The following is a 24251-nucleotide window of genomic DNA, read 5'->3' on the forward strand; positions in this document are numbered from 1 at the left end:
AAACTCTTGATTGATGATTGCGCTTTGTCAAGTGCGGTGAAAGTGCCCACAAATTTAGACATTTCCTTGCCTCGCCAAATAGTAGACCATGGGCTGCAGCTCCTGACTCTGTCTGCTAACTCAGAGAGCTTGGCATCGATCTTATAAAGGATGCCCTTGCGGCCCTCCGCTAAAATGGCACAGCTGGCATTGCACAGCAAACAAATGGCTCTCTGAGTCCAGCCTGAAAGTATCACTGGGTCAACAGGAGTACCAGTGGCTATGGCTGCTTCAGCCAGGTCCATCATTTTAGCTAGTAGGCCGATGATGTCCAGCACCTTGTCTTGGCAGGACTTCCAGGCACGATCAATGCATTTTCTTGGGTCCTTGACATTCTTTCACAGGAAAGTAATCATCTTTGAATCCAATTCCGGTGTCTGGGCTATCTTGTCTGGGAGTCCGGTGTGTGGGCATTCTGCTCTGAGCCTTGCTCGAACTTCTTTATCTAAAGGCTTGCGCAGCCTGTCTTTAATATATTCTGTTATCCTTAAAGATGGCTCCCAGTCGGAAGATCTGGGGTGCACTAGGTCTTCTGGGGAAAACATCTCCTTGGAAGGAGAAAGGTCATCGACTGTCTTCTTAGGGACGGGGGTCTGCCGCAATCCCTGAAGTAGAGGGTTGTGACCCTATACTTTGAGTATCTTCAAGGAAGGAAGCGGGAGACAAACTGTTGTAATCACAACTTTCTTGATCAAGGCCCTGTTGGTATCCCTCCGGGCTAGAGGGTCTAGTGCCCCTGTTTTCTTCCTCGGGGCGAGAGGGTCCATCAGCGGAAGGGGTCTCCTTCCTATTCAAAAAGGCCTTTTACAGCCTTGAGAAGGCATCTGAAAGGGCAGCAGTGGCGGGTTCTGGCTGGCTCGGAGGGGGAGGTCTTAGAGTCTTTCCTCAATCGAGCCGGAATACATCCCCCATCCGAAAGGTGCTTTCTTTTCTGTGTCTTTTTTCTGGGTAGGGAGTTTTCTTGCAGCTGCTCCTCCATGGTGTCCAGGCGCTGCTGGATAGGCAGGAGCATCTCCGATACAGCCCTCTTGATGCTAGTCTCCACTGTGGAACCCAGCACCTTTTGCATATATACTTCCTGTATATATATTTTCTTCTCTTTTTTTGTGTCTGTGGGTACAGACCTCCTTCTCTCAAGCCCACAGTTCTGAATATAATGAGCTTAGTGTCAATGTAGCCCTGTCAAAAGAGCAGTATCAGAATAGGCTGTCTCGCTTCTTTCCCCTGCTTTCTGCCTCTTTTTTTGTGTGTAAAAGTCAGAGCAGATGAAACTAAGGAATCAGCTCCTGGCGCCCGTGATCGCAAATTCATTATGTAACGTAACGAAGAAATGCGTTGACGAGCGCCAGAGAGCTGAAAAAAGCACCTGCAGAGGCAGGCACTCCCTCTGGTGACTGCGGGCGGCATCCACGGTCACACAGAGGCTAAATCCGCCGCTTCCCCGAAGCTTCCCCTTCTCACAGAACACGTCGGGGAAGCGGTGGAGGACACAGGCGAGGGTTCGCAAGGCGGACCCTCGCAACAGAGGATACGCCGCTTGCAAGCCGATAAATATAAGATTCACTTGCCGCGCAGTGCTCTCCGACGCCAGCAGGAAGTAGCTGGCATCGGAGAGGAAAGTACGTAGAGGATCGCCTGATGTGCGTACTAAACAGGAAAAAAATTAGCGAGCACGACTAAATGAGTTTAATTCAAGTATGAATGTGTAAAATTATTAGAATAGCGCAATGAACACAAAATAACTAACAATAATGCAGAATTGAATATGATGTACTTATCTCTTGCTGTGAGCAGCAAAGAAAGAGAAAGTGCATCATACTCAAAACTGTTTATGTGGGGACTTGGCCATTCACTGGAGCATACTGGTCACATGTTGGCGACCCTACACCGAACTTTTCCTCAGACCCCTGGGAAATGTAGTTTACGTTATTTTTACAGACTTTTAGGGCATTTTACCTTATTTCATTGTTAAATTTATTGTTACAATTTTTTCTGTTCACAAAAGAAAGAAAATATCTTGCTGCTGAGTGCTTTCTTTAATTATTTAATAAAGAAAGAGAAGCATAATGGGAGCCTCCGGTCTTGACATAGAATACACCCCTTAATTTTCATAGGTTGATCATATTTCTACACATGTGACAAGGAGTGGCCATATGCTCTGAGCATGTTTTTTTGAAAATCACATTTTATTCCACATCTCATCGAAGCAATAGGGCACCTCAATGAAATACAGATTTCTAGTTTCCCATGACCCCCAATTATGGCATGGATATATGGTATGAATTTGAGCAAGACTAAGTTATTCATATTTATGATTTTATCAATGACTAAATAATAGTATAGTCAGCCTACCAGTTAACGTGCGTATCTTGCCCTTTTACGCATGTAAATATGGCAAATACAGATCATTTAATTTTGTACTGCGTACCGTGTACGCTTTGATTTATTCATTAAAAAACATACTTTCCACCACTAGATGGCACTGTAGCATTTCTTTTGTCAGCAGCATAGCCTTCTTATGCATGATGGTGAATTTCTAACTGAAAGACCAAATCTGTGACAGCTAAGCGAGCAACACAATAAAGCATGCACCCTTTTAAAATGTGTTCATACCCATAACGTATGTGTTGGATAAGTTTTACTCTCTTGCAGAGGAGAAAACTCATTTTTACTCTCTTGAAATTGCATTTACTCTCTAATTTGACAAATCATGCATAAAATACTCCCACCTCAAAATCTTATCTGGAGCACTGAGTATAGTCTCATTTTGTAGAGACCATCACGATTGAAGAATACCTTTCCCTTTTAATTCTGGATCATAGTGTTGTGGAGTTGTGTCAAAAATCGTTTTAAAATGTTCCGGTGCTCACTCTAAAGGCGTTTCATTTACTTGAATTATGAAAGTTTGTTTGCAAAGCCTCTCAAACTCCAGCTGGAGAATTTTATCAGGAGGCCGAGTTCAAACCTTAAATGCACTCTGACAATATGTAGAAACTAGCACTCGTCCCTTTTCCTTAATTTTGTTTCTCTCCATTAATTGTAGGGAATGCTATTATTGATTAAATGAAATACTTCTTTGCACTTTGCAGTCTCCACATTTCTGCATTTGTTCAGTACCTTACCTCAATACAACAAGGTACAGTTTTTTTAATGAAATTAGAACGTTTCATTTTGCAAAAGGGGTTTCCATAATTTCTTACTGGAAGTTTAAAGTTGGTTACAAGCTAGTCCTTGGGCCTTAACTACATTTTCGCCTATGCAGTTCATAGGAAAGCTCAGTTTATGGCGGAATCCGCGCTGTATGTTGGGTGCTAAACCTGAGGAGAGCATGTAACTACCTACATCCCACAGGTGCACCTTTTTAGTGGTAAAGAAACAGCTCTCGTGGAGTAGAAAGGCACAATTCAGGCCTCTCTTGCCGAGTCTGGCGGTCTCTATTTTTCCCATCTGAAAAGGGTAGACGTCCCCATCTCAGCTCTGGGTCTGCATCACTAAGTGGGTGGCCGTACCCCATAACTAGCATTAAAAGCCAGACAGTAAACTTAGTTACAGTTGACAGAAATAGTAACAGTCGCTCATCCTAGGTACTACTGTACTCCTGATCTATGGGCCCATTTCCTCCATATTTATAGCTAGCTGTCCTAGTGGGACGAGGTCAGAACATTTGGCACAGCAAAATGAAGATTTCTTTAACAAAATGAACAGTTTTCTGCAAAACCTGCGCATGTGTAGGGTATGGCCTTGGCACATGCTAGTTCTGCCCACCACCAGTCCTCTATTTCACCTGTGTTAGACGGGATAAGCAAGCACCAACTTATTAGGGGGAGTAGAGGGTGGTCATATTTAGGAAAGGGGACTATAGACCAGTAGTCACTATGGTGAGTAACTTTTACGTCTCATCCCCTTTCCTCCATACATATTGGAGATTACCAAGGAATATATTTTCTAGGGAGGAACAAACCAAATAGATTCTGAAAGATTGTCTGACCAAATCTAGTGTCTGTTCTTGAGCTAATATCCATAAAATAATGCTTGCAGGAGGTGGAAGGTGAATACCATGTGGCCGCCTTACCAATTACATTGCATGCCACTAATTTCTGAAAAAGCCACTGAAGCAGTCTTGGCTTTGACCGAGTGAGTGTGTGGAGCAGACTTGTCAAGAGGGGAATATGACACTGAAGTGTAAGCAACTATCCAGCATTCAATGTACACTTTAGAGGAGCTAGCCCCAAGTTGTGCAGCCCGAATTGTAAAAAAACAAATGGTCATCCTTTCAGATGTCTGGTTCAGTCTAAGTAAAATTTCAGTGCCCTTTGAACATTCAGGTTATGGAACACCCTTTGGGAAAAAGACTGATAAGTATATTTTCTGATAAGAAAAGGAAAAAACTATTTTGGGTAGAAGTGTTGGATGCTAATGAAGAACTACATTGCCCTTGTGGAATACACTATATCGTTCCGAGGCTGAGAGACTTACTTACCTAGCATACATCAGTGTAAAGCTGGAAGGTCGCTTTCTTGGTGACAAACACATATTCACCAAAGCCATTGGCAGAAAGGTCTTGTGTGCAATAGACAACAAGACAATGTTAACGTCCCATACAGGTGCAGACACTTTACAGGTGGCACAAAAGTTGCAGCAAGTCCTCAAAGTGATGATGGACGACTAGATGAGGGGTAGAGAAAGAACAGTTGAGAGTGCTTCTGTATGACCCGATCACTGCTAAGTAAGTGTAAAAGGAATCCTCTGCTATTCACGCTTCCATCAGGTGAGATATAGGAGGAATGAAAACACTTCTAAATATGAGCGGATAAGTGTCTCTCTAATGCTCAGTGGCAAAACCTGAGTAACTTGCTATTGTATTGACAGTGCATGAAGGGTTTTCTAGTCGCTTGAATTATTTCTAGATCCCCTTCTGAAAGGCCTTAAATGACTTAAGGTTAAATCTTCGGGAACCATCTGACCAAGCTCAGTGATTGAGGAGATTGGTGAAGAACATTCCCTCCCTGCTGTGACAGAATATCTGGAACTAAGGGATAAAGATGCGACCTTTCAAAGCCATCTTCATTAAATCTGAAAAACACAACTTGGCAGGCCAGTGTAGTTGCCAGAATTAGTGATGCATCCGAAATAATGCACCACTTGGATAACACTTTGCAAATTAGCAGTACAGGGGGAAATGCATAAACTGAGCCATTGCTCTAAGAGACTATGTGAGCACCACGATACCGGGCCAACTCAGCATCCCCATTTTGCCACATTTTTGGAGGCATTTTTAATGGTGGTCCGTGATTAGGGTATTTTATTTTGGTTTCAATGGGTGGGGAAGGCATGGGGCATAGAAAGGGGATGGGGCTTGCTCCCTACAAAATGGCATAAAACATATGGGAAAATGCCTGCAATGAGTTGGCCACATAAGAGTTGGACCAAATTCGGGCACCACCTAGTGAGCTGACTTCTCAAATTCCCCATGAAGCAAAGCTCTCCCATTTCACATTGGGCGTAATGGCAAACATATCTGTAAGCGGGCGACTTCACGTCTGAAAAAGTTGTAGTGGCACAGAGTTGTTAAGTTCCTGCACTTAACTGGAGTGATACAATCTGCTTAGCTTATCCACGTCGATGTGCTCTAATCAAGGAAGTATGAAGGCTTCGAGAGATATTGGACAATCGTGGGCCCACTCACAAACATACACTGCTAGGCTGCACAAGGCCAGGGCTATGGTACCTCCCCATTTGATGATATAACAGACTAGCTGGGGTACCCGGCGTTGCATGTGCCCTGTAGGATGTTGCTCTTGTCCTCATGTCAGCAGGTCTTGCTTCAGTCTGCTCTGACATCTCATTTGCCCTGGAAGTTGCTCTTGTCCACTGGTTGACAAGTCAAGCTGCTGTTTGTTGTTGTGTTTCAGAAGCTCTTGATATTGATTTTCACTTTGCATCAGATGGAGCTTTTCCAAGTGATGATCGTTTTTTGTGCGTCAAGTTTCAGTCACTCAATGGCTTCAGCACATTTGAGAAAATGTCCAAGAAAGATTGATTGTGCCGTCTTCTCGCGAATTAACTTATTAAACTGTAACCTTGCCATTTCCCAGATTTGGAGTGGCGTGATAAAAAATGTATTTAATTTATTTTTAATTCCTTTAAAAATGCTTTAATAAACACTTTCGAACTGTATACAGTAGTAATACATTTCAAAGGAATAACCAACACATCGAACATTTTGCTTTAGACACTTCTAAAATTTTGCCTCCTTCTAGTGCGTACTGTAGTGAATCAGGGTGAGCATCAGTAAATGAGGGTGTCTACGGAGTGAATCTTTTGCATCCAAATGTAGACTACAATCTTGCCCCAGACAAATGAGGAACACATGCAAAATTTGGTAGCAGTGGGTTCAACAGTGTGGATTTGTATAGCTGGACAAAAATACATGCACACAAACATCCATTTTGTTTTTGCATCCAGGCAGACTATGATCTTGCCCCAGACAAAAGAGGAATCCATGCAAAATTTGGTAGAACTGGGGTCAACGGTGTGGATTTGTATAGCCGGACAAACACACAGGCAAACATTTAGCTTTATATTAGATATAGGTTGTATTTCCTGTCTAAATCAGCACCATCTAGCCAGGAACCGAAGGGTGGAAAGCCTTCAGTGTCAAGAAAATAGCATTGTGTTCCAGCATGTTGATGTGCTCCGTCTGTTCTTGACTAGACCACAGGCAGTGAACTGATAGGGTTTCAATGTCGTCCACCATCCCTTCAGGAAGGAGTCTGTAGTTATAAATGTCTCATTGGGGAAAAGGCCACCACCCTGCAAGAGATTCTCCCGCCGGCTCCCCCAAATGAGATCCAGTCACAGGATTTCGGTAATGACAATTCTTGTTAATTGATCTTCCTGAGCTTAGTTCCATGATTCTGCCATTTGTAAATGAAACGGTCATCTCAACCTGGCTAGAGAGACTGCCGGGATGCAAGATGCCTTAAGGCCTAGGAACTGCTGCAAACACCAGGCCGATACAGGATTTCTGTTCAACAATAGCTGAGCAGTCTGCTTGGCAGTCTCAATGGCAGGTGCAGTACTGTCCTCAGGCTCCTCAGTTTCTTTTTTGGAAGACAAAAGAGAATGGAGTAGAGGCCCGGACCCAGCTCCGGAGGAGGAACAGGCTCCATAGCCTTAAATTCTGTTGGAGAATAGGAGACAAGATCCACCTGAGAGGAGGAGATGGAGGGAAGGGGCGGGGTACCACTGGGTGGGTGTTACTGTGCACTTTAAAGACTGCCTATGGCACCCGAAGGCGGACAAGTTAGAAGTACATCAAATCATGGTTCAGTATCTATGTTGCAGAAAATTTCGTGTGTGTATTTATATAGCGCTCATACACAGGTGAAGTGCTTCAAGGCAGGAAAGGAAAAAGGAATACAGTAATCATTCTTAGGCCTTGAAAATTCTGAATGATCTAAACAGGAAAACTAGAATACTAGGCCCAATGACATATCTCCTAGTGCAAGTGCATGAAGTGTTACAGTTGCGACCAGCTCGCAGGGGGGGTGGGTGTGGGTGGGTGGGCAGAAGGTGGGAGGGGGTGGGGGAGGACCGACATCTAACTGGTCCTAGTACATTTAGGAAAATCATACATACAGACAGATGTGCAGAGGGGTGGAGGGGAGTGAGTGGGGACAAAACAAGTCTGACCCAGCAGGGTCCTGGATTAAATGCAGAGAGGTTGCCCCGCTCATGGAGCATAAACTGAAAGTGCATTAATGCTGAAAGAAAGTGCAGCGGTCTGGAGGCAAGTGCAAAAAGACTGAGGGGAGAGCCTGGGACCTGTAGGCTCTGGAGGTGAACCTGGCAACCAGTGAGCAAAACTGAACAGAGTTAGGGGGGAGAAGGAGGGTGGGGGAAAAGAAAGGATGTTAGGGAGAGAGAAGGAGGAAGAGAAAAGAAAGGTCTTGAGAAGTTTCCAGAATTTAAGGTGCTCCGGCTCAAGACAGCAAGAGGCAGGGAGGCTGTTCCAGAGGGAGGCACCTGCAGAGGATAAAGAGCTACCCCCAAATCTCTGTTTGTGAAAGCGGCTCACCCGTAGAGTGTTGGAGGGCGAGCGGAGGACTCTAGAGGGAAAGTAATTAGGAAGAGAGCGTTGTAGATAGAGCGGGCCCCTGCCCCAGAAAGCCTTGCAAATTATGCAGAGGATCTTCAACTTGATCCTTACAGCCACAGGGAGCCTTTGGAGGGATTCCAGCGCCTGAGAGATGCGGTCCTAGGGCTTGAGGCCAAGGATAAGTCTTGCGGTTCTGTTCTGGATGAGTTGTAGTGGACGGAGAGTAGAAGTAGGAAGATTGAGAAAGAGGCTGTTGCAATAATCTAGCCTAGAGAGAATCAGGGCTCTCGAGGTGATGGGCCTCTGGGGGTAAGGGAGAAAAGGTACAATAGCTCTGGGGAGGTGCAGTTGGTAGTTGAACTTTTTGGAGATGTCTGCGATGTGAGAGGAGAAGTAGAGAGTGGAGTCGAAGATGACCCAAAGATTTTTTGTCTCATTAATGAAGTTATACTAATGATGCACATTCCATCAAAGCCAACTAGTGGCTGAGCTCTATTTAGAGGGGGTTTACCCTCACTCAAATTCAAATATATTTCTGTTATTACTAGAGTTCTGGGAATGTTCACAGATAATTTTTGGGTGTTCATTGTGCAGCCCGAGATTGGAGTTTATGGGTACACATGATGACCGGGGAGGGTGTGTTTGGGGAAGCAGGGGGAGGGGGTGTGCACAGAATGCAAACTCAGAACAGCGAACTGTAATGCAAGTGAGTTAGAAGAGTTTTTAGTCTGGCTCAATTTACAGAATCAATACTTGAAATGTACTAACAATCAAAATAACAGCTACATTAATTTTGTAGACCTGACAATTTACGTTGACCACACTAGCATGGTACTGAAAGTTAGACCATTTCACAAGACAATTGATAAGAACATGTTGCTTTTTTTCAGCAGTTTTCATCCGAAACATACAAGACATAAGTTACCAGTAGGACAATTCTTGCAACTAAAATGCAACAGCACCAATAAAGAAGAATTGAAAAAAGAAGTGTAACTTAAGGTTATCCTAAAAGGATACTCAGAAAAGCTTGGAAAAGAGCTTCTAATAATCACAGGGAAGCACTACGAGAATATATTGGAAGACATTGCAAGGCTAACAATTATGTCTGTACTTTTAATACATTATCTAACCAACTACATAAAATAATTTTCAAAAACTGGCACATACTCACCAAGGGAGATAGCACATTAGAACAACCTATTTGTGCCTAAAAAAGATGAAAATATTTGAAAGAAATGATTACGAGAAAGTATGTATATGACGCACCTTAAACACAACTGACAGAGAGACATGGGGTATGCCACGCCCTAGAGGAAACAGTCCAGGTGGAATGGGCAAATGCTGTGCCCAAACTAGAAGAACATATGAAGTTGACCTTGGTCTACCTAAATCTTGGCAACAACATAATTTCACCAATTGCAACAGTAGCTGTATGATCTATGCAATCTGGTGTCCGTTCAACAAGATCTCGATGGGCAAAACAGAAAGGAAGGTGAAAACGAGTATCACTGAACACAAAAGTTGCATCAGGAACTCCGTAATGACAGCTCCAATGGTGGTCCATTTTACATTTTACACATACAGGACACACTTGTGACGATTTGACATTGACTATTTTGATGAAACTTAATTCAGAGCACAATAAAACAGGATTATCCAGACCGGAAACGCGGTTAATTTATGTTACCAACAATTCTGATACTGGACTAAACGAAAATATCGATTGGAATTGCATCAATTAAATACTCATATGTCATGATATAACTGTATTTAAATGTGTACAAGTAACGGAATCTGGCTTCACTAATCTAATACGAAGTACCTAATAAACACTGTTAGTTTACTAGACCAACATGTCTGCCGGCGATTCCTATTGAACACAAAGGGTCGACATTCATGTCACACGGACGATTGAAGCTCTTTAAGTGTAATCACATGACACGCAACACGTAGCGGTTATTCTGCCAACACAGACCGAAGAGTGCTCGGGTGCACAGAGGCATTCAGAGGTAACAGATGGTTTTGATTACTATTATTGATTAAGAACTAAAACGCATAAGTAACACCGTTCATATGTGATAGCAAAAATATTAGTTTGGTAGTTGAGACCTATATTTCGTACAAACCTAGTATTCACTCTTGTACTAGTTAGAAGTTAGCCACCATGTGTTGCATGCAGAATTAGTGTTAGTACTATAACGTTACTGTTTTTGGATTTGATTTTAAGCTCTGTTGAGACGTGCTGTTTTAACTCCTGATATTAAAATCACATTGCACGCATTCACGACTTCTCGTAATCAGTCCCAGTTTGCAAATAATCAATGCCACTACTCATATTAATATAAGGAAGTGCATTGTTTTTTATTTGACATACTTTTTTCGCAAGCGTGATTGATGGACTGTGCGATTGTCCAAGTACATCTAGGACTAGTGAAGTCTAAATCTTAGATAAATGTCTTTACAGTGCCTTACCTCTAGAGATGATTTGCCAAGAGCGAAGAACGAGTTGGCTCGACGCTCAAGACCGTTGTAGATATTTGATGAGAGAATTACTACATGAACGTCACAATCACGAGTAGGTTGATTGTAATTTTACACATGTAGACGTACTTCTTAATGTCGGCATGTGTCCTTTCTGATAATCAATTAAGTGCTGCTTTGGCTTGTGTTTTTTAGGAGAGGTTGAGGAAGTGTTAATCCCTTCCTACTTACACCACTTAACAGTCCATTAATCAGCCCGAGGTAAGCTGTGTATTCAGACCATAACAATGTCTTTTCACGGATTGGTGATTTTACAAGAATAACAGCATCAATAAAAGCTGTTTTTGTGAGTTTCCATGATCCAGGAATCGTGGCCTTGATGGCTCAGACTAGCAGGTCTGTGACTGATGGTAATAATATTGCTGTTGACAACAGAGAAGGTTGTTCACACCTGAAGAATTTCCTTGAGTCTTTCTGCATCTAGTGAAAGGAAAGAAACATGTTGGGTTGTCCCTATATTTGTTTTAAATATATGAATGGAATGATAGGCTTCAATTGTATGTTCGCGATCGTGCATTAATTGTTAGTACTCAGAACAACTCGGTGTCTAGAGTGTTTAGTGTTGTGTGTGTGTTTTAGTCCTCCTGTTTTGTAGTCCAGTTAACCAGCAATAGTAATGACTGCTTTGATCATTTAATCTAAAAGATTGAAACCAGCACTGTGTTGCACTAGTCACTTGATTTATATGAATGGTTGATTCATTTGCAAGTTATGAATAAGATTTTTTATGAATTGTATTGATGTTGCTAATATAACATATTTTTTTTCTACAATTGTGAATGTGTTAGTGGTTATTTTAATTGTGATTGCGCCACAGTATTGTATCATGAAAACTGTTTTAGACTTGTATACAAGATGCATGAATTTTGAATAATTGTACCACTCTCAATGTTGTAAGTAAAAATATTCCTCCCTTAAGCTTTTGTATTTGTAGATAAAAGGAAAAAATGAAAAATGGACTGATAACACTTTAGCCCACACACTAAAAACATGCTCATGAACGAAAAAAAGGGAAGCTTCTTTCATTATCGTGTTGGTCTTACATACAACAGATTCTTCACAACACATGACTACCCAGGGTTCCAGACTACTCTGGATTGTGACGTGTGGGAATCATGTGCTTGAATTCAAGAGACTCCGACAAGTGTGAGTATCATGAGCATTTAAGTACAATGGGTGCTAGTTTAAAACATCCATTTTAGAGTCTATCATTTATGTTCTTTCTGTGCCACAACCCAAATGACGGACATGCTGTGAAGACTATTCTTAACATGTGTCAGTAAGAACAATAGGTCTTTCATAGTTGGAACTTCTAAAGCTATTCCCTTCCTCTGTTCATGTACAAACAAATATAAGGAACAAGTTACTTACCTGTAACTGTTGTTCTCCAGCATGGGTTTGGCATGGATTTACATGCTCATGAATATTCCCCGTCGTCAGGCTGGGAATCCTTGGTAAAGAAAAAATCAGTTTCAGTTTCGTTTCTGATCTGTCTTTCTTAGTAGTAACCAATCACTGATCTCTGGGTCATACTGCCCCCAGCCAATGACTGCCCTCTCCCTAAGCCCCTCCCCTGGCAGCCATCCTCAGATTTGGTAGCACATAAAGTGGCAGTATGACCAAGTGAAGAGCCGGAGAGGGGAAGGAGGGAGGGTTCGCATGTGAATCCATGCCAGACCCATGCTGGAGAACAACAGTTACAGGTAAGTAACTTGTTCCTTCTCCAGCATGGGGTCTGGCATGGATTCACATGCTCATGAATATAAGAATACATAGTAGTATACACATGCACAACCACGGGAGGTGGCAACAGGCTCAACATTAAGCAATACAACAACTCAACATTAAGCATCTCTTACCTCCACACCGGGCTCACCTTAAACGAACAGGTTGCGCAGCAATGCTTGGCCAACCCTGGACTCCTCCCTGGAGTCCCGATCGACGGAGTAGAATCTTGTGAAGGTGTGCGTCGACCTCCACGTAGCAGCCCTGCAGATGTCCAGCAGCGTCACACCAGACAGGAACGCCGTGGTAGCAGCGATCGCTCTGGTCGAATGGGCTCTCTGACAGCCGGGCAGCGGTCGGTTTGCCAACCGGTGACAGTGCATGATGTAGCCGGAGAGCCATCTGGAAATGGAAGCCTTCGAGAGAGCCTTCCCTTGATTCACAGGTCCAAAGTTCACAAACAGCTGTGATGTCTTCCGAAAACTCTTCGTGCGGTCCACGTAGAACTTCAGCGCTCTAGCTACGTCCAGCGAGTGCAGAGTCCTCTCGGCCTGCGACGAAGGCGACGGGAAGAAAACTGGCAACACCAAGGGCTCGTTGAGGTGGAAGTCCGACGGCACCTTGGGCATTAAGGAAGGGTGCGTCCTCAGCACCACCCTCGTGTCGTGAAAAGTCAAGTATGGAGGCTTGCAAGATAGGGCCTGGATCTCTCCCACTCGTCGTGCGGAGGTGATGGCCACAAGAAATGCTGTCTTCCATGACAGGAACTTCAACGGCGCCGAATGCATAGGCTCGAATGTGGCCCCCATGAGCCTGGTCCGCACCACGTTGAGCTCCCACGTTGAGCTCACCGGCGGGAACGATCGGAATAGTCCCTTCATCAATTCCTTCACCAGGCCATGAGACCACAAGGACGCCCGTCCTGTAGTTCTGGTGTATCGGGAGATGGCAGCCAGATGTTTCTTGATGGAGGCGTGAGCCAGTCCAGCTTTGGCCAGCGACAGTAGGTACAGCAATACTTGAGGGGCCGTAATCCGCAGAGGGTTAATCTTCTGTGCACGGCACCAGACAGAGAACCTCTTCCACTTATGTCCATAGCACTTGAGAGTTGAGGACACCCTGGCTTTTGCAAGAACCTCTCTGCAGTCAGCCGGGATATCATATCCTCCAAACTCTAGTGCTGCAGGAGCCAAGCCTGCAAGTTCAGCGACTCCGGGTCGTGATGAAGAATGGAGCCTCCTTCTCTGGAGAGAAGATCCGCGTCCGTTGCCAGCTTGATAGGTGGGGACGTTGACAAGACCAGAAGGTCCGGGAACCAGATCTGTCTCGGCCACGCCGGTGCGGCGAGGATCATCCTGCACCTGGACCTCTTGAGCTGGTTAATGAGACGGAGCAGCAACGGCAACGGAGGGAACGCATACAGGAACAGGCCGTCCCAAGGGTACGAGAAAGCATCGCCCATGCTCCTCGGCTATGTGAACCTGCTGGCAAACCTCTGGCACTTGGAGTTCGTCGCCGTCACGAACAGGTCAATCTGGGGTTTGCCCCATCGCTGAAAGAGCCGATCCACCTAGTCCCATTCGTGGCACGAGCACAGCTCCCTGCTGAGTGAGTCGGCGATGGTGTTTTTTATTCCTGCCAAGTGGAACGGAACCAGAAACATCCCCTGGGCGACGGCCCAGTGCCACAGATCCTGGGCCTCCTCCTTGGATAGGGCTGGGGATCTGGTGCCTCCCTGCTTCCGGATGTAGAACATCGTGGTGGTGTTGTCGGTGAAGATCCTCACCACTTTGTCCTTGAGGGACGGAAGGAACGATTTGACCGCCCAGAACACGGCTCATAGCTCCAGGATGTTGATGTGGAGAGACCTCTCCTCCGGGAGCCAGAGGCCTCTTGCATCTCCAGAGATCTCCGGTGTGGGCCCCCCCCCATCCTTCAAGGGAGGCGTCCGTCGTCACCGTCTCCTGATACGCCGGGGTCTGGAAGTCCATGCCTGCCGAGAGGTGCGCACGGGTACCCCAGCATAGAGTCGCCCGACGGAACTCCTAATCAAGCGGGATCCTGTCTTCGAAACTGCCCGCTGCTTGAATCCAGCAGGCGTCGAGGAACTCTTGTAGCGGACGCATCCGAAGTCTTCAAAGGGGCACAAGGAAGATGCATGAGGACATCATCCCGAGGAGGGACTTGATGGACCTCACCCTGGCCACATCCATGGCTACCAGGCGCTGAACCTTGCCCAAAATGGCCTTCGTCCTTTCTTCCGACGGAGATGCCAATCGCTCCACTGTATCGAGCTTCGCTCCCAGAAACAGTGCCACCTGCGACGGAACCAGGTGGGATTTGGGGTAGTTGATGGCGAATCCCAGTTCCGTGAGCACGCGGACGGTCCTCGCTGTGTGTTCGACGGTGAGTTCTCTTGACCTTGCACGGATTAGCCAGTCGTCCAGGTAGCACGTGCTGGAGGGTGACCATCCTGAATTTCTGTGCCTTAATGTACTTGTTTAATCGACGCAGGTCCAGGATGGGGTGCCAACCGCCTGTCTTTTTTCTGACGAGGAAGTACCTTGAGTATACTCCGGAGCCCCGGAGCCTCTTGGGGACAAGCTCGATGGCACCTTTCTTGGGTATCGCCCTTACCTCCAACAGCAGTTGAGGGACGGGATTCTTCTTCCTGGCCACGGGAGGAATGCGAGGACACTTCTTTTGAAATTCTAGCGAGTGTCCGTGGGCCAGGGTGTCTAGCACCCAACAGTCGGTGGAGATGGACTCCCACACGCTGACGAATTTCGTCACCCGGCCTCCCACCAGGGTGCTTTGGTGGGGGCCCGACGCTACAGCCGGTTCAGTCCTGCTTGGAAGAGGCCTTGCCGCCTTGGCCTCCTTGACGACGGCGGCAAGACCCTCCTTGCTTGCTGCAACCTCTGTAGGCCTCCTGGGACGATGAGCGGGCCGCCTGGCGGTACGTAGAAGAGCCACCGCTGGATCCCTTGGAGGCTCCCTGTCTGCCTCCGGAGCTCCGAAAGGGCCGCCGTTGCTGAAGGACTCCTAGGGCTTGGGCTGTCTGTGTGTCGGTCTTGATGGCCTGGAGGGACTCATCCACCGTCTTCCCAAAAAGGTTGTTGCCGTCGAACGGCATATCCAACACTCTGGTCTGGATGTCCTGGCGAAAGTCCGTAGCCTTGAGCCATCCTCGTCGTCGAAGGCAAACCCTGTTGCCCAGCTGGCGAAATCCGGTATCGGAAATATCCGTTACCACCGTTATGGCGTGATCCAACGCCACCTCACCTTCCTGCAGAATCTGTGGGGCCTCCGCCCTCTTGTTGTCCGGTAGGAAGTCTAGCAGGGGAGCTATCTTGAACAAGAGCTCCCTGTCATAACGGGCCACAATCGCTAAGGCATTGGCCGCCTTAATCGTCGTCGCCGCCGACGAGATGACTCGTCATCCCATGGAGTCCAACTTCTTGCCCTCGCTGTCCGGCGGGGAAGTGGAAGTTGAAGCCGCCGCACCCGCCGCTTTCTTCTTGGCCGCTGCCGAGACGACCGAATCCGGCGTAGACTGGGCCCTGAGGCACAAGGGGGCGACGTCAGGGACCCAGTACTTCTTTTCGTACCTGTCCCTTTTGGCGGGTGTCGTGGAAGGGTTCTTCAGGATAGCCAGCCCTTCGTCCCAGATGTCGTCGAGCAACGGTACCGCGAGGACCGTCTTTCTCATGGCCTTCCGTCGTTGGTAAAGAAAGCCTTCGTTTTTCTGTTCCTCAGGGCAGAGCTGGAAGAGCTCGGATGCCCTGGCTATCATGGCGTGGAAAGAGCCAATTTCATCGGGCGGAGAGGCCCGAGGGGGTGGTGATGAAGGAATGTCTGTTTTATCATCGCCACCGTCGTCTTCTGTCCCCGTAGCTGTATCCGTCGCCGTATCATCCCGAGGGTCCGGCGAGGGGTTTTAGGGGTCCACAGGCCTTGTGGGCACGAAGGGCGGTGCGGGGTGGACTCTCCTCTGCTTGTTCGGAGGGCTTTCCGACGGTCCAGGTTCTGGATCCTCCGTCGGGGTCAGTGGTAACCTCGTCCTTATCTCAGTACATAAGGATTGGATCGGCAACAAAATGGCCGCCGCGCTATCCTGGGGCTCGGGCAATGGCTGCGACGGGCGGGATGGCTGCTCCACTGGGCCCTCGTCGTCCCCATCGTCGCTATCTTCGATCACATCAGCAGGATCCTTCCCCTGGGATCGAACCTTCTCAAACCGCTCGTTGAGGCCTTTCACGGTTTCCACCAGACCCTCCTCGGAGGCTGAATCCGAGTCCGTAATGGCCACCGCCGACCCCCCCCCTCTTTTTTTCCACCGGGGTCTTCACAGGGGTCTTAACAATGGGCTGGAAAGAGGATTCCCTCCGTGGTGGCAGGGAAACTCTGGGCCCCGAGGCCGCTTCCACTGGCGTAGTCTCTGCCAGCTTCGCCAGGGCCGCTGCGACAACCTCGATAGAGGCCTTTGCCGGGTGGATCAAGGCCCTCACCACCTTATGTGCGTCCTGGGCCTTCGCTTTGGGGGGAGGGTCATCGCCTCGCTCCCCCTCGGCTCCCTTCGAGATCGACTGGGGCCTCTCCAGAAGCTTACCCGGGTTCTCAGACTTCCTCTTCCCCGAACCAGAGCGCTGGCTCGCGGTTGATCGTGCCGGGGAAGTCGCACCCTGCTTGGCAGCCGAAGAGCCTGACCTTTCGGCGCTCCCGGTGCCTGCGGAGTCGCGGTGCTTGGCCTTCTGTTGGGCCCCCCGTCGCCGGGGTGCCCTCACAGGACTTAGAAGACTGCTCAGACTTTTTCTTCGCCTTCTCACCTGCTGTGCCCTTCTCCAGCCAGGCGGCGAGGCAGGAACGACGATCTTGCTTGGTCCGTTCTGACAGGTTCTTGCAGAGCGCACAGTCCTTTTCCACGTTCGTCTTGTCCTCATGAAGGCAGTAGAGACATCTTGAATGCTCGTCCTCCTTGAAAACATTTTGCAATCCGCATCCCGGGCAGCTCCTGAACAGCTTGGATCCGGGAGTCGAGCTTCCCTTGTCCTGGGCCATGTCCGGTGAGTTAGGCCTCAGATCTTCTGGAACCTCCAAGAAGCGTAACTCGACGAAAACTTCACCCTTGAGGGGCGTAGAAGAATTCCGAAACGGGTCCCCATTATCGGAAGTGGAAACGGTGGAGCTTGAGGCTCGATTAAACTGAAAAAAATGAGAAAATATCTGAAAAATCACGAAAACGCAGTAAAAGCTCGAGACCTAAAGCAAGAGGACTCCCAACACTTGAACGTGCAGTAAAAATCTGAGGATGGCTGCCAGGGGAGGGGCTTAGGGAGAGGGCAGTCATTGGATGGGGGCAGTATGACCCAGAGATCAGTGATTGGTTACTAAGAAAAAGACAGATCAGAAACGAAACTGATACTGATACTGATTTTTTCTTTACTGAGGATTCCCAGCCTGACGACGGGGAATATTCATGAGCATGTGAATCCATGCCAGACCCCATGCTGGAGAACACGATAGCGTCTGGTAAAAACAAATGTCAATATGATTAAGGCATTTTTTTGGCCTAGAGAAAGGGTTCTACTCCTTCCTTTGGGGTGCATTTAGAGAACAAATGAAAAAAACTGAAGGGTGTCCACTTGTATTGCAATATTACCTTCTACACAAATCAAATCGAAATGTAGGGGATGTATTGAACCCCCCTAAAATCCAGTATGATCCATATTCCGAGAAATCATCCGTCCAATGTCATATACTCTCTCTATCACTCATAAATCGGGGGCCTCGGATATACTCAAGTTTCAGAGTGGAGTATCGGGACAGATATGTCAATGGAATTGGGAAAACTGATTTACGCACAAAGGGGGTGCCCTGGTAAACAGAGTATGGAAAATGACACGGTAATGGGTCTGATGATGATAATCATCTGGTTGGATGTAAGAATTCGATCTGTCTAGCCTATCTGTGGCATAGACTATGGGCTATATTAGTGCTTGGTTTTTTGGGTGGGTTGAGACAGTAAGGTGAGAGGATGGAACCAGAGGTTATTTGGCGGTTTATATATTCTGTGATTAACTGCCTACAGGTCAGCGCTCAGGCGTTTCTCCTAGCAGGGACGAGGCCAGGAAGTTGGGAACAAGGATGTTTTTGAATACTAATTGTTTCATCTCTTGATAATAAACATAGGTTTATTTTTTTTAAGGTAAGGATTACAATAATATAGCCTCAATTAAAAATGAGAACGGACCCATTGTATTAAAGAACAACTGTTACTGATGAGTCCCAATTGCTAGTTCTTTCCAGCAGCTCTGATCAGACAGCTTATTTAGGGGGAAAAAAGAGAAGAATCACTGCTCTGACTATTGACCTTGCCACACATTGCTGAGTGATACCAGGGGGTAAGGAAGACATTACATTGATAAAGGGTGGTTGAGGTGAGTGAACAGGAATGAGGCGGCCCAGAAAGAAGCATGTGGCCCTCCTAAAGGCCAAGACTGCACTTACAGGCATAGGTCTACCCGGTGGTTGCCTCACGTGAATGCACATTAGGCAAACAGTGTGATGGGAACGTGTAATTCTATTTTATCCGCAGGTAGACAGATCTATGTTTACAAACCAACATTTTCGGCTCTTGAGGTTGATGAGAACAGCAATCCAAGACAGTCTTGTGATAGCTAGCCTGTTTCAGCATGCCACGTGTCTTCATAATATTCACCATAATCAGGCTCTGACTGCCCTGTGACCCAAAACACGCCCTACAAACAGGGTGTGCCAGTTTTCACAGAAACTGTAGGCCACTTTAACAACTCTGCAGCTGCTAGTTTTAAACAAGGTTACTGAACTAATATACTAAAAAAAAAAAAATCACACAGTTCCCTAAATATTGTCTCAAAACAATGCACCCGCAGGTATCATTGATACAGTTGTTAATAAAAATCACGAATAGTGTGTATGTGGGCCACTACGGTTGCATGGGACGCAGGTCATAATCCGGACCCGATTATAATAACCCTCCACTGCCCCCATTTCAGTTAAAAAGGGACAAACAAAACATTACAATCATTCAACAAAAACAGCGCCAAATTCCAGTCTTTCTTTGGTACTAAAAATGGACATCCTTGATCTACTTTAGCTCAACTACTCATTAGATTTTCTGACCCTAATGCAATACCACCACATTTGTATGATACTTTAACCCTTCCCAAATTTTGGTTGGACCCGTTTTCACCTTTTGTAAATATTTTTGATTGTAAGGTCATGCAAAGTGGCAGCAGTCTATAAAAACTCATGCTTCGCCTATCATCTGTGTCTTATGTTCCTCTCAGAGCAAATGCTCCGACTAGGGACGGAGCAATATATATGCAAAGTAACCCTGTTTGAGTCGCAGACATAGCAAGCACCCAAATGCCTCAAAGAAGATCATCTTTAAATGAGAATAGAAGTGGTGCAAATGAAAGACCATTTAGGATATGTGCCAGGCAGCCCACAACAAGGGCTTTCAAGAATTAGACAGTTATCTGAATACATTGGTATCTGTTAGAGAATCATATGCTTGAGGAATTACCTGGTAGTCTTGGAACCCCTGGTACACCATCATAATAGCAACATAACAGAACAAACAAACACAAACATTGACTTTTGAATTACAGTTTAGCTACATAATATTTTCCCACTGACCAATGTGAGGGTCAGTCTTAGGATCCACCCACAGCAGCCATATTCAGATTCAAACAGCAATCATGTAGCAGAAATATACTAATAGCCACCCCGCCTCAGAGAGAAAATGGGTAGGTCACAGGTGAATTTGGAGCGTTGGATTGTTATATTGCAATCGCAACTCTGTAGTTCTGGTTAAGTTGGTGTTTCTTTGGATCCGAGAGGAACAAAGTGGGCAGGAAAAAAAGGGCATGTAGCAGCCCTCTGCGGCATGTTTTTATCCCAGGGTGGGTGTGAATATAGGCCTGGTTGGTGGAATAGGACCTTTTTTGGCAAATAAACAAGCTTTGGTATGGGATCCGCTAATGTTGCAGAATCTATGGATTTAGGTAGAATCCACGGGTCATGGAGCATCAAAGTGTGCCACAAAAATCTTGAAAAAAGCCTTGCATGTGCGTGGCACTAAATACAATGATGCCAAAGCAGCAAGGTGTGCTGCACAAATCTTAAAAAGGCCATGTATGTGGAGCATGGCCAAATGACATCCCGGAGACAGATTACGGAGGTAAAGTGGCCGAGTGCATAATTGGGGCGACGTGGTGGGACAAGAGGTTTTGCATAAGGTTGGGGCCTTGGCAATGTGGGCAGTTGCACATGAGCCTGCTATGGGGTAAAGTGGCCAATTGGAACATTTTGGTGGTTTGACAGGAAAAGGTGATAAATAGCCAATGGCCCACCTACCCGCAGCACGGGTCAAGTGGCCACTCGGTCTGGCCAAAGTAGGTTCTGGAGCTCTGGGCATGTCCAAAGACCAAGCCCTGGACAATGTGGGCAGTGGACCATAGGCTTGGTATGGGGGCAAATTACCACAGGGTCCCTTTTGGTGGCTTGGAGATGTACGGCCCAAGCACAGGACCCTGGCTACGTGGCCACAGGCAATGAACAGTGACCCACAGACCTGCTATGGGGGTAAAGTGGGTTAAAGTGGCCACTGGGCCTGGCCACAGGCCAAGCATATTGGCTGCTTGAGGCAGCGGAGGGGGTATGGGCAAGGCCTAAACTGCCCCAAGCATTGCAGCTATGTGAGTGCTGTAGATATATTGTATGGTAAAAAAACATTAAAATTCACTGAAGAATTCACTTTGTTGAAAGGACGTTAAACCATTGAAATTCGCCCATTCCCATTCATGGTATGCCTTGCAACTGTAACTTGTACCCCCACTATTCACTGCTCAAACAGATATACATCATCACTGAGGAAATTACACAGGACATCCTCACAGAAAGTGCTTACTAGGGGTTGTGTTTAGGGTATGGCAGCCGACATAAGCAGGGTAACGCGTAGATCTTTCATAAACTAGGCCACGTTTCACAAAATCTACTTATTCTGAAAGTGTCTACTGATGTTTTGTTGATAGTATAGTACCCTACTAATTCATTACCATAGGCCATAAACCATGGTTGTCTAGATACCCGCGTGGGCCTTACTTTGCACTTGGGTAGTAGAATATGCCCAGACCTATCAAATCTCAGAGTAAGGTTAAGCTTGCACACAAGGTGTCAATTTTCATCAGGCACTGGCCATTTGTGTGGATGATAGTATACTTGGAGCTTATTGCACAATCAGGTAACATCTTCAAGTTGCCTAGCATGATGACCAGAGTATGAACATGGGTTTGGTGCCATTCATTATACATATAAAAGTATACAAATGGTATAATCGGTCTGTGTGCTGCATATATGTTTAGTGTATGTGCACCATGGGGGACAGGACAAACAAATCACAGTGATTTAAGCCCAGTCCCTAAGGTTATGACCTGCATGCTGTGATAATTCCAGGTAATTTGTCCCTTTCCCCCAGTCCGGAAGTGTCCCATTTGTGACTAGGTTGGTGAGCCTGCTGTGCAACATACCCACTAGTGGATAGGGCAAGTGGGATCTCACTGGGGTTGGCCCGCCCCCTATGGGACAAGGTATCCCCAAGCCGAGATGCGTCCATACCTCCCTACTGTACTGAACCATGTCCTGGCTTGGTTTCCGACCCTACCCTGATGACTCCCCTACCTGAAACCCAGGACCAATGGTGTCTTCTCTCTCATTCCAGGAAGTGTGTATGCAAGCATTTGCATTTGTTAGTGGGTGCATGAAAGACAGTCTTATGGTGTTTGGGTGCGCATGTTTATAAGAGAGCGTATGAATGCTGTATGGGTGCAAGGCTGAATGTGAGTGAATGAAGAATGAATGTCATATGAATGCTAATGCGCGTTTGTGAATGTAGAGGGAATTAATAATGAATGATGCCATATGAATGGTGTATGGCTGTGAATCTGAGAATTAATGAAGAATGAATAATGCACATGAATGAATGCTAGGATTACTTACGGGAAACCTTATTACTCCTAGTCCTACTCATGTCAGTGCTTACCTTGGAGATAAGTAACTTACAAGTAAGTACTGGGACAAGGAAGAGGGACGTGAAGGTAATGCAGAGATTACTTTACGGTAACCTTCATTAATCATAGTCATACTCTTCCTCATCTCAGTACTTACCTGTGAGGTAAAATGATGACACAAGTACCACCGGGAAGAACAAAAGGGTTGTGGAGATAATGGGAGAGTGAACTAATAATGAATGATGTGGTATGAATGCTGAGAGTGTGTGACAGCTGGGATTACGTACCTGCAATCATAACTACTCCTGTTCTACTCTTCCTCATCACAGTACCTCACAATTAAGTATTAGGACGACAAAGAGGGGTGTGGAGATATGAGAACGAAGAATGAATGTTTCTGTAATAATGCTGATGTGTTTGTGTGAGAGTGAGAGAGAGAAGAATGAATGTTATATGATTGATCATTGATGAATGCAGGCGCGTGTGCCATCTGGGCAGCAGGCCTCTCTTTGGAGCGATGAAGAGCAGAGTAGGATGACAGCCAGAAGGACTTTTTATTGGTGAGGTTAATGTTTGTCCCAACTGGAAACACCAGAGTGGTGTGTCCAGTCTGGATAAATATTCACAGTGGCATAACATATATTATTGTTTTTCTATGCAACAAGGAGGAAGGCAGCATAATGAGTTCTGTCCCAAGTCCGTGGATCCCAGTCTGGGCATTGCTCGCGCTGCTTTGACCTGGTAAGGTGTGCCATCTGCTTATAGTGAGCTTCTGCTCGTTTGCATTCTAAATTTGCAATTCACTTAATTTTGATCATTTTCTGCCACATCATGGCATATTTTCTGGCCTCTCCAAACCGTGAGCCCTCTTCCTGTTTGACCTCTTCCAACCAGCCCTTCCCTGTCCTCTGATTGGGCCTGGTGTGCATTTAAGTCAAGACTCTAGGGTAGCTCCCTGCCAGGGCAGTCCCTGAGGCTAAAAGGTACCCAAGGCAAAGGACAGTTCCTGCAGAAGCAGCTCCACGCCGTGTTTGCCTGGGAAGCCTGCAGGTGTCAACCTGCAGCGACTGACACAGTAATTGTGGCCAAGGTGGGGAGCACAGCAATCATTGTACTCCTTTTAAAGTCCTGCCACTCTTATTACCTCACAGAACATTGTACACCCATGTAAGCCAGCTAGTAAGAAGTTCTCCGACCGCTGCTGTTCTGCCAACTGGAGGAGGCTATCCACTTAATCGGTATTCTACTGACTGCTGTGCCTGAAAGCTAGACAGTTACTCCCTCTATCCAGATATCTGAAACCTTACTGTTCCCTACTGATTGCTCTGTTTCAAATGTAAGCATTTTTCTACTAACCGTGTGTGCTCAAATGTAGGCGGTCGGGAAATCTCATATTGAATTGTTCACTACTGTGTCTCAGAACTTAGCCTTTCTACTGACTTACTGTGTCTATTACTTGGGCGTCTCTTCCACTATCCGGGGATCTCATAACCTTACTGTTCCCTACTGGCTGCTGTGTCTCAGAGTTGGGCGTTTTACACTGATGGGGAGAAAATGCCCAAACCTGAGACACAAGCAGTCAGTGGAAAACGCCCAACTCCGAGACAAGCATTGTCCAGATATCTCCTATCTAACTGTTAGCTACTGACTGTGTCTCAAAATGTAAGACTTTCCCACTAGGCAGGTATCTCAATTGGAACTTGTTACCTATGGCGGCGCCTGATATTTAGGCATTCTCTCCCACTCTCTCAAATTTTGGGCGTTTCTCCCATTAGCCAGGTATCTGCTTC

The 24251-nt window shown here is 46.4% G+C and overlaps 1 protein-coding gene across 1 annotated transcript in view; it reads right to left on the bottom strand.

Moving 5' to 3' along the window:
- Window positions 1-24251, bottom strand: part of SLC23A2 (solute carrier family 23 member 2) — a 1453080-nt gene that overhangs the window by 1057173 nt on the left and 371656 nt on the right. Inside the window, exon 3 of the mRNA XM_069618873.1 lies at window positions 9312-9347. Coding sequence (XP_069474974.1) covers window positions 9312-9347 — 36 coding nt within the window. The remainder of the gene's footprint in view (window positions 1-9311; window positions 9348-24251) is intronic.

This window comes from Ambystoma mexicanum, chromosome 10 (assembly GCF_040938575.1).
Source record: "Ambystoma mexicanum isolate Mex_15411 chromosome 10, UKY_AmexF1_1, whole genome shotgun sequence".
NCBI lineage: Eukaryota > Metazoa > Chordata > Amphibia > Caudata > Ambystomatidae > Ambystoma > Ambystoma mexicanum.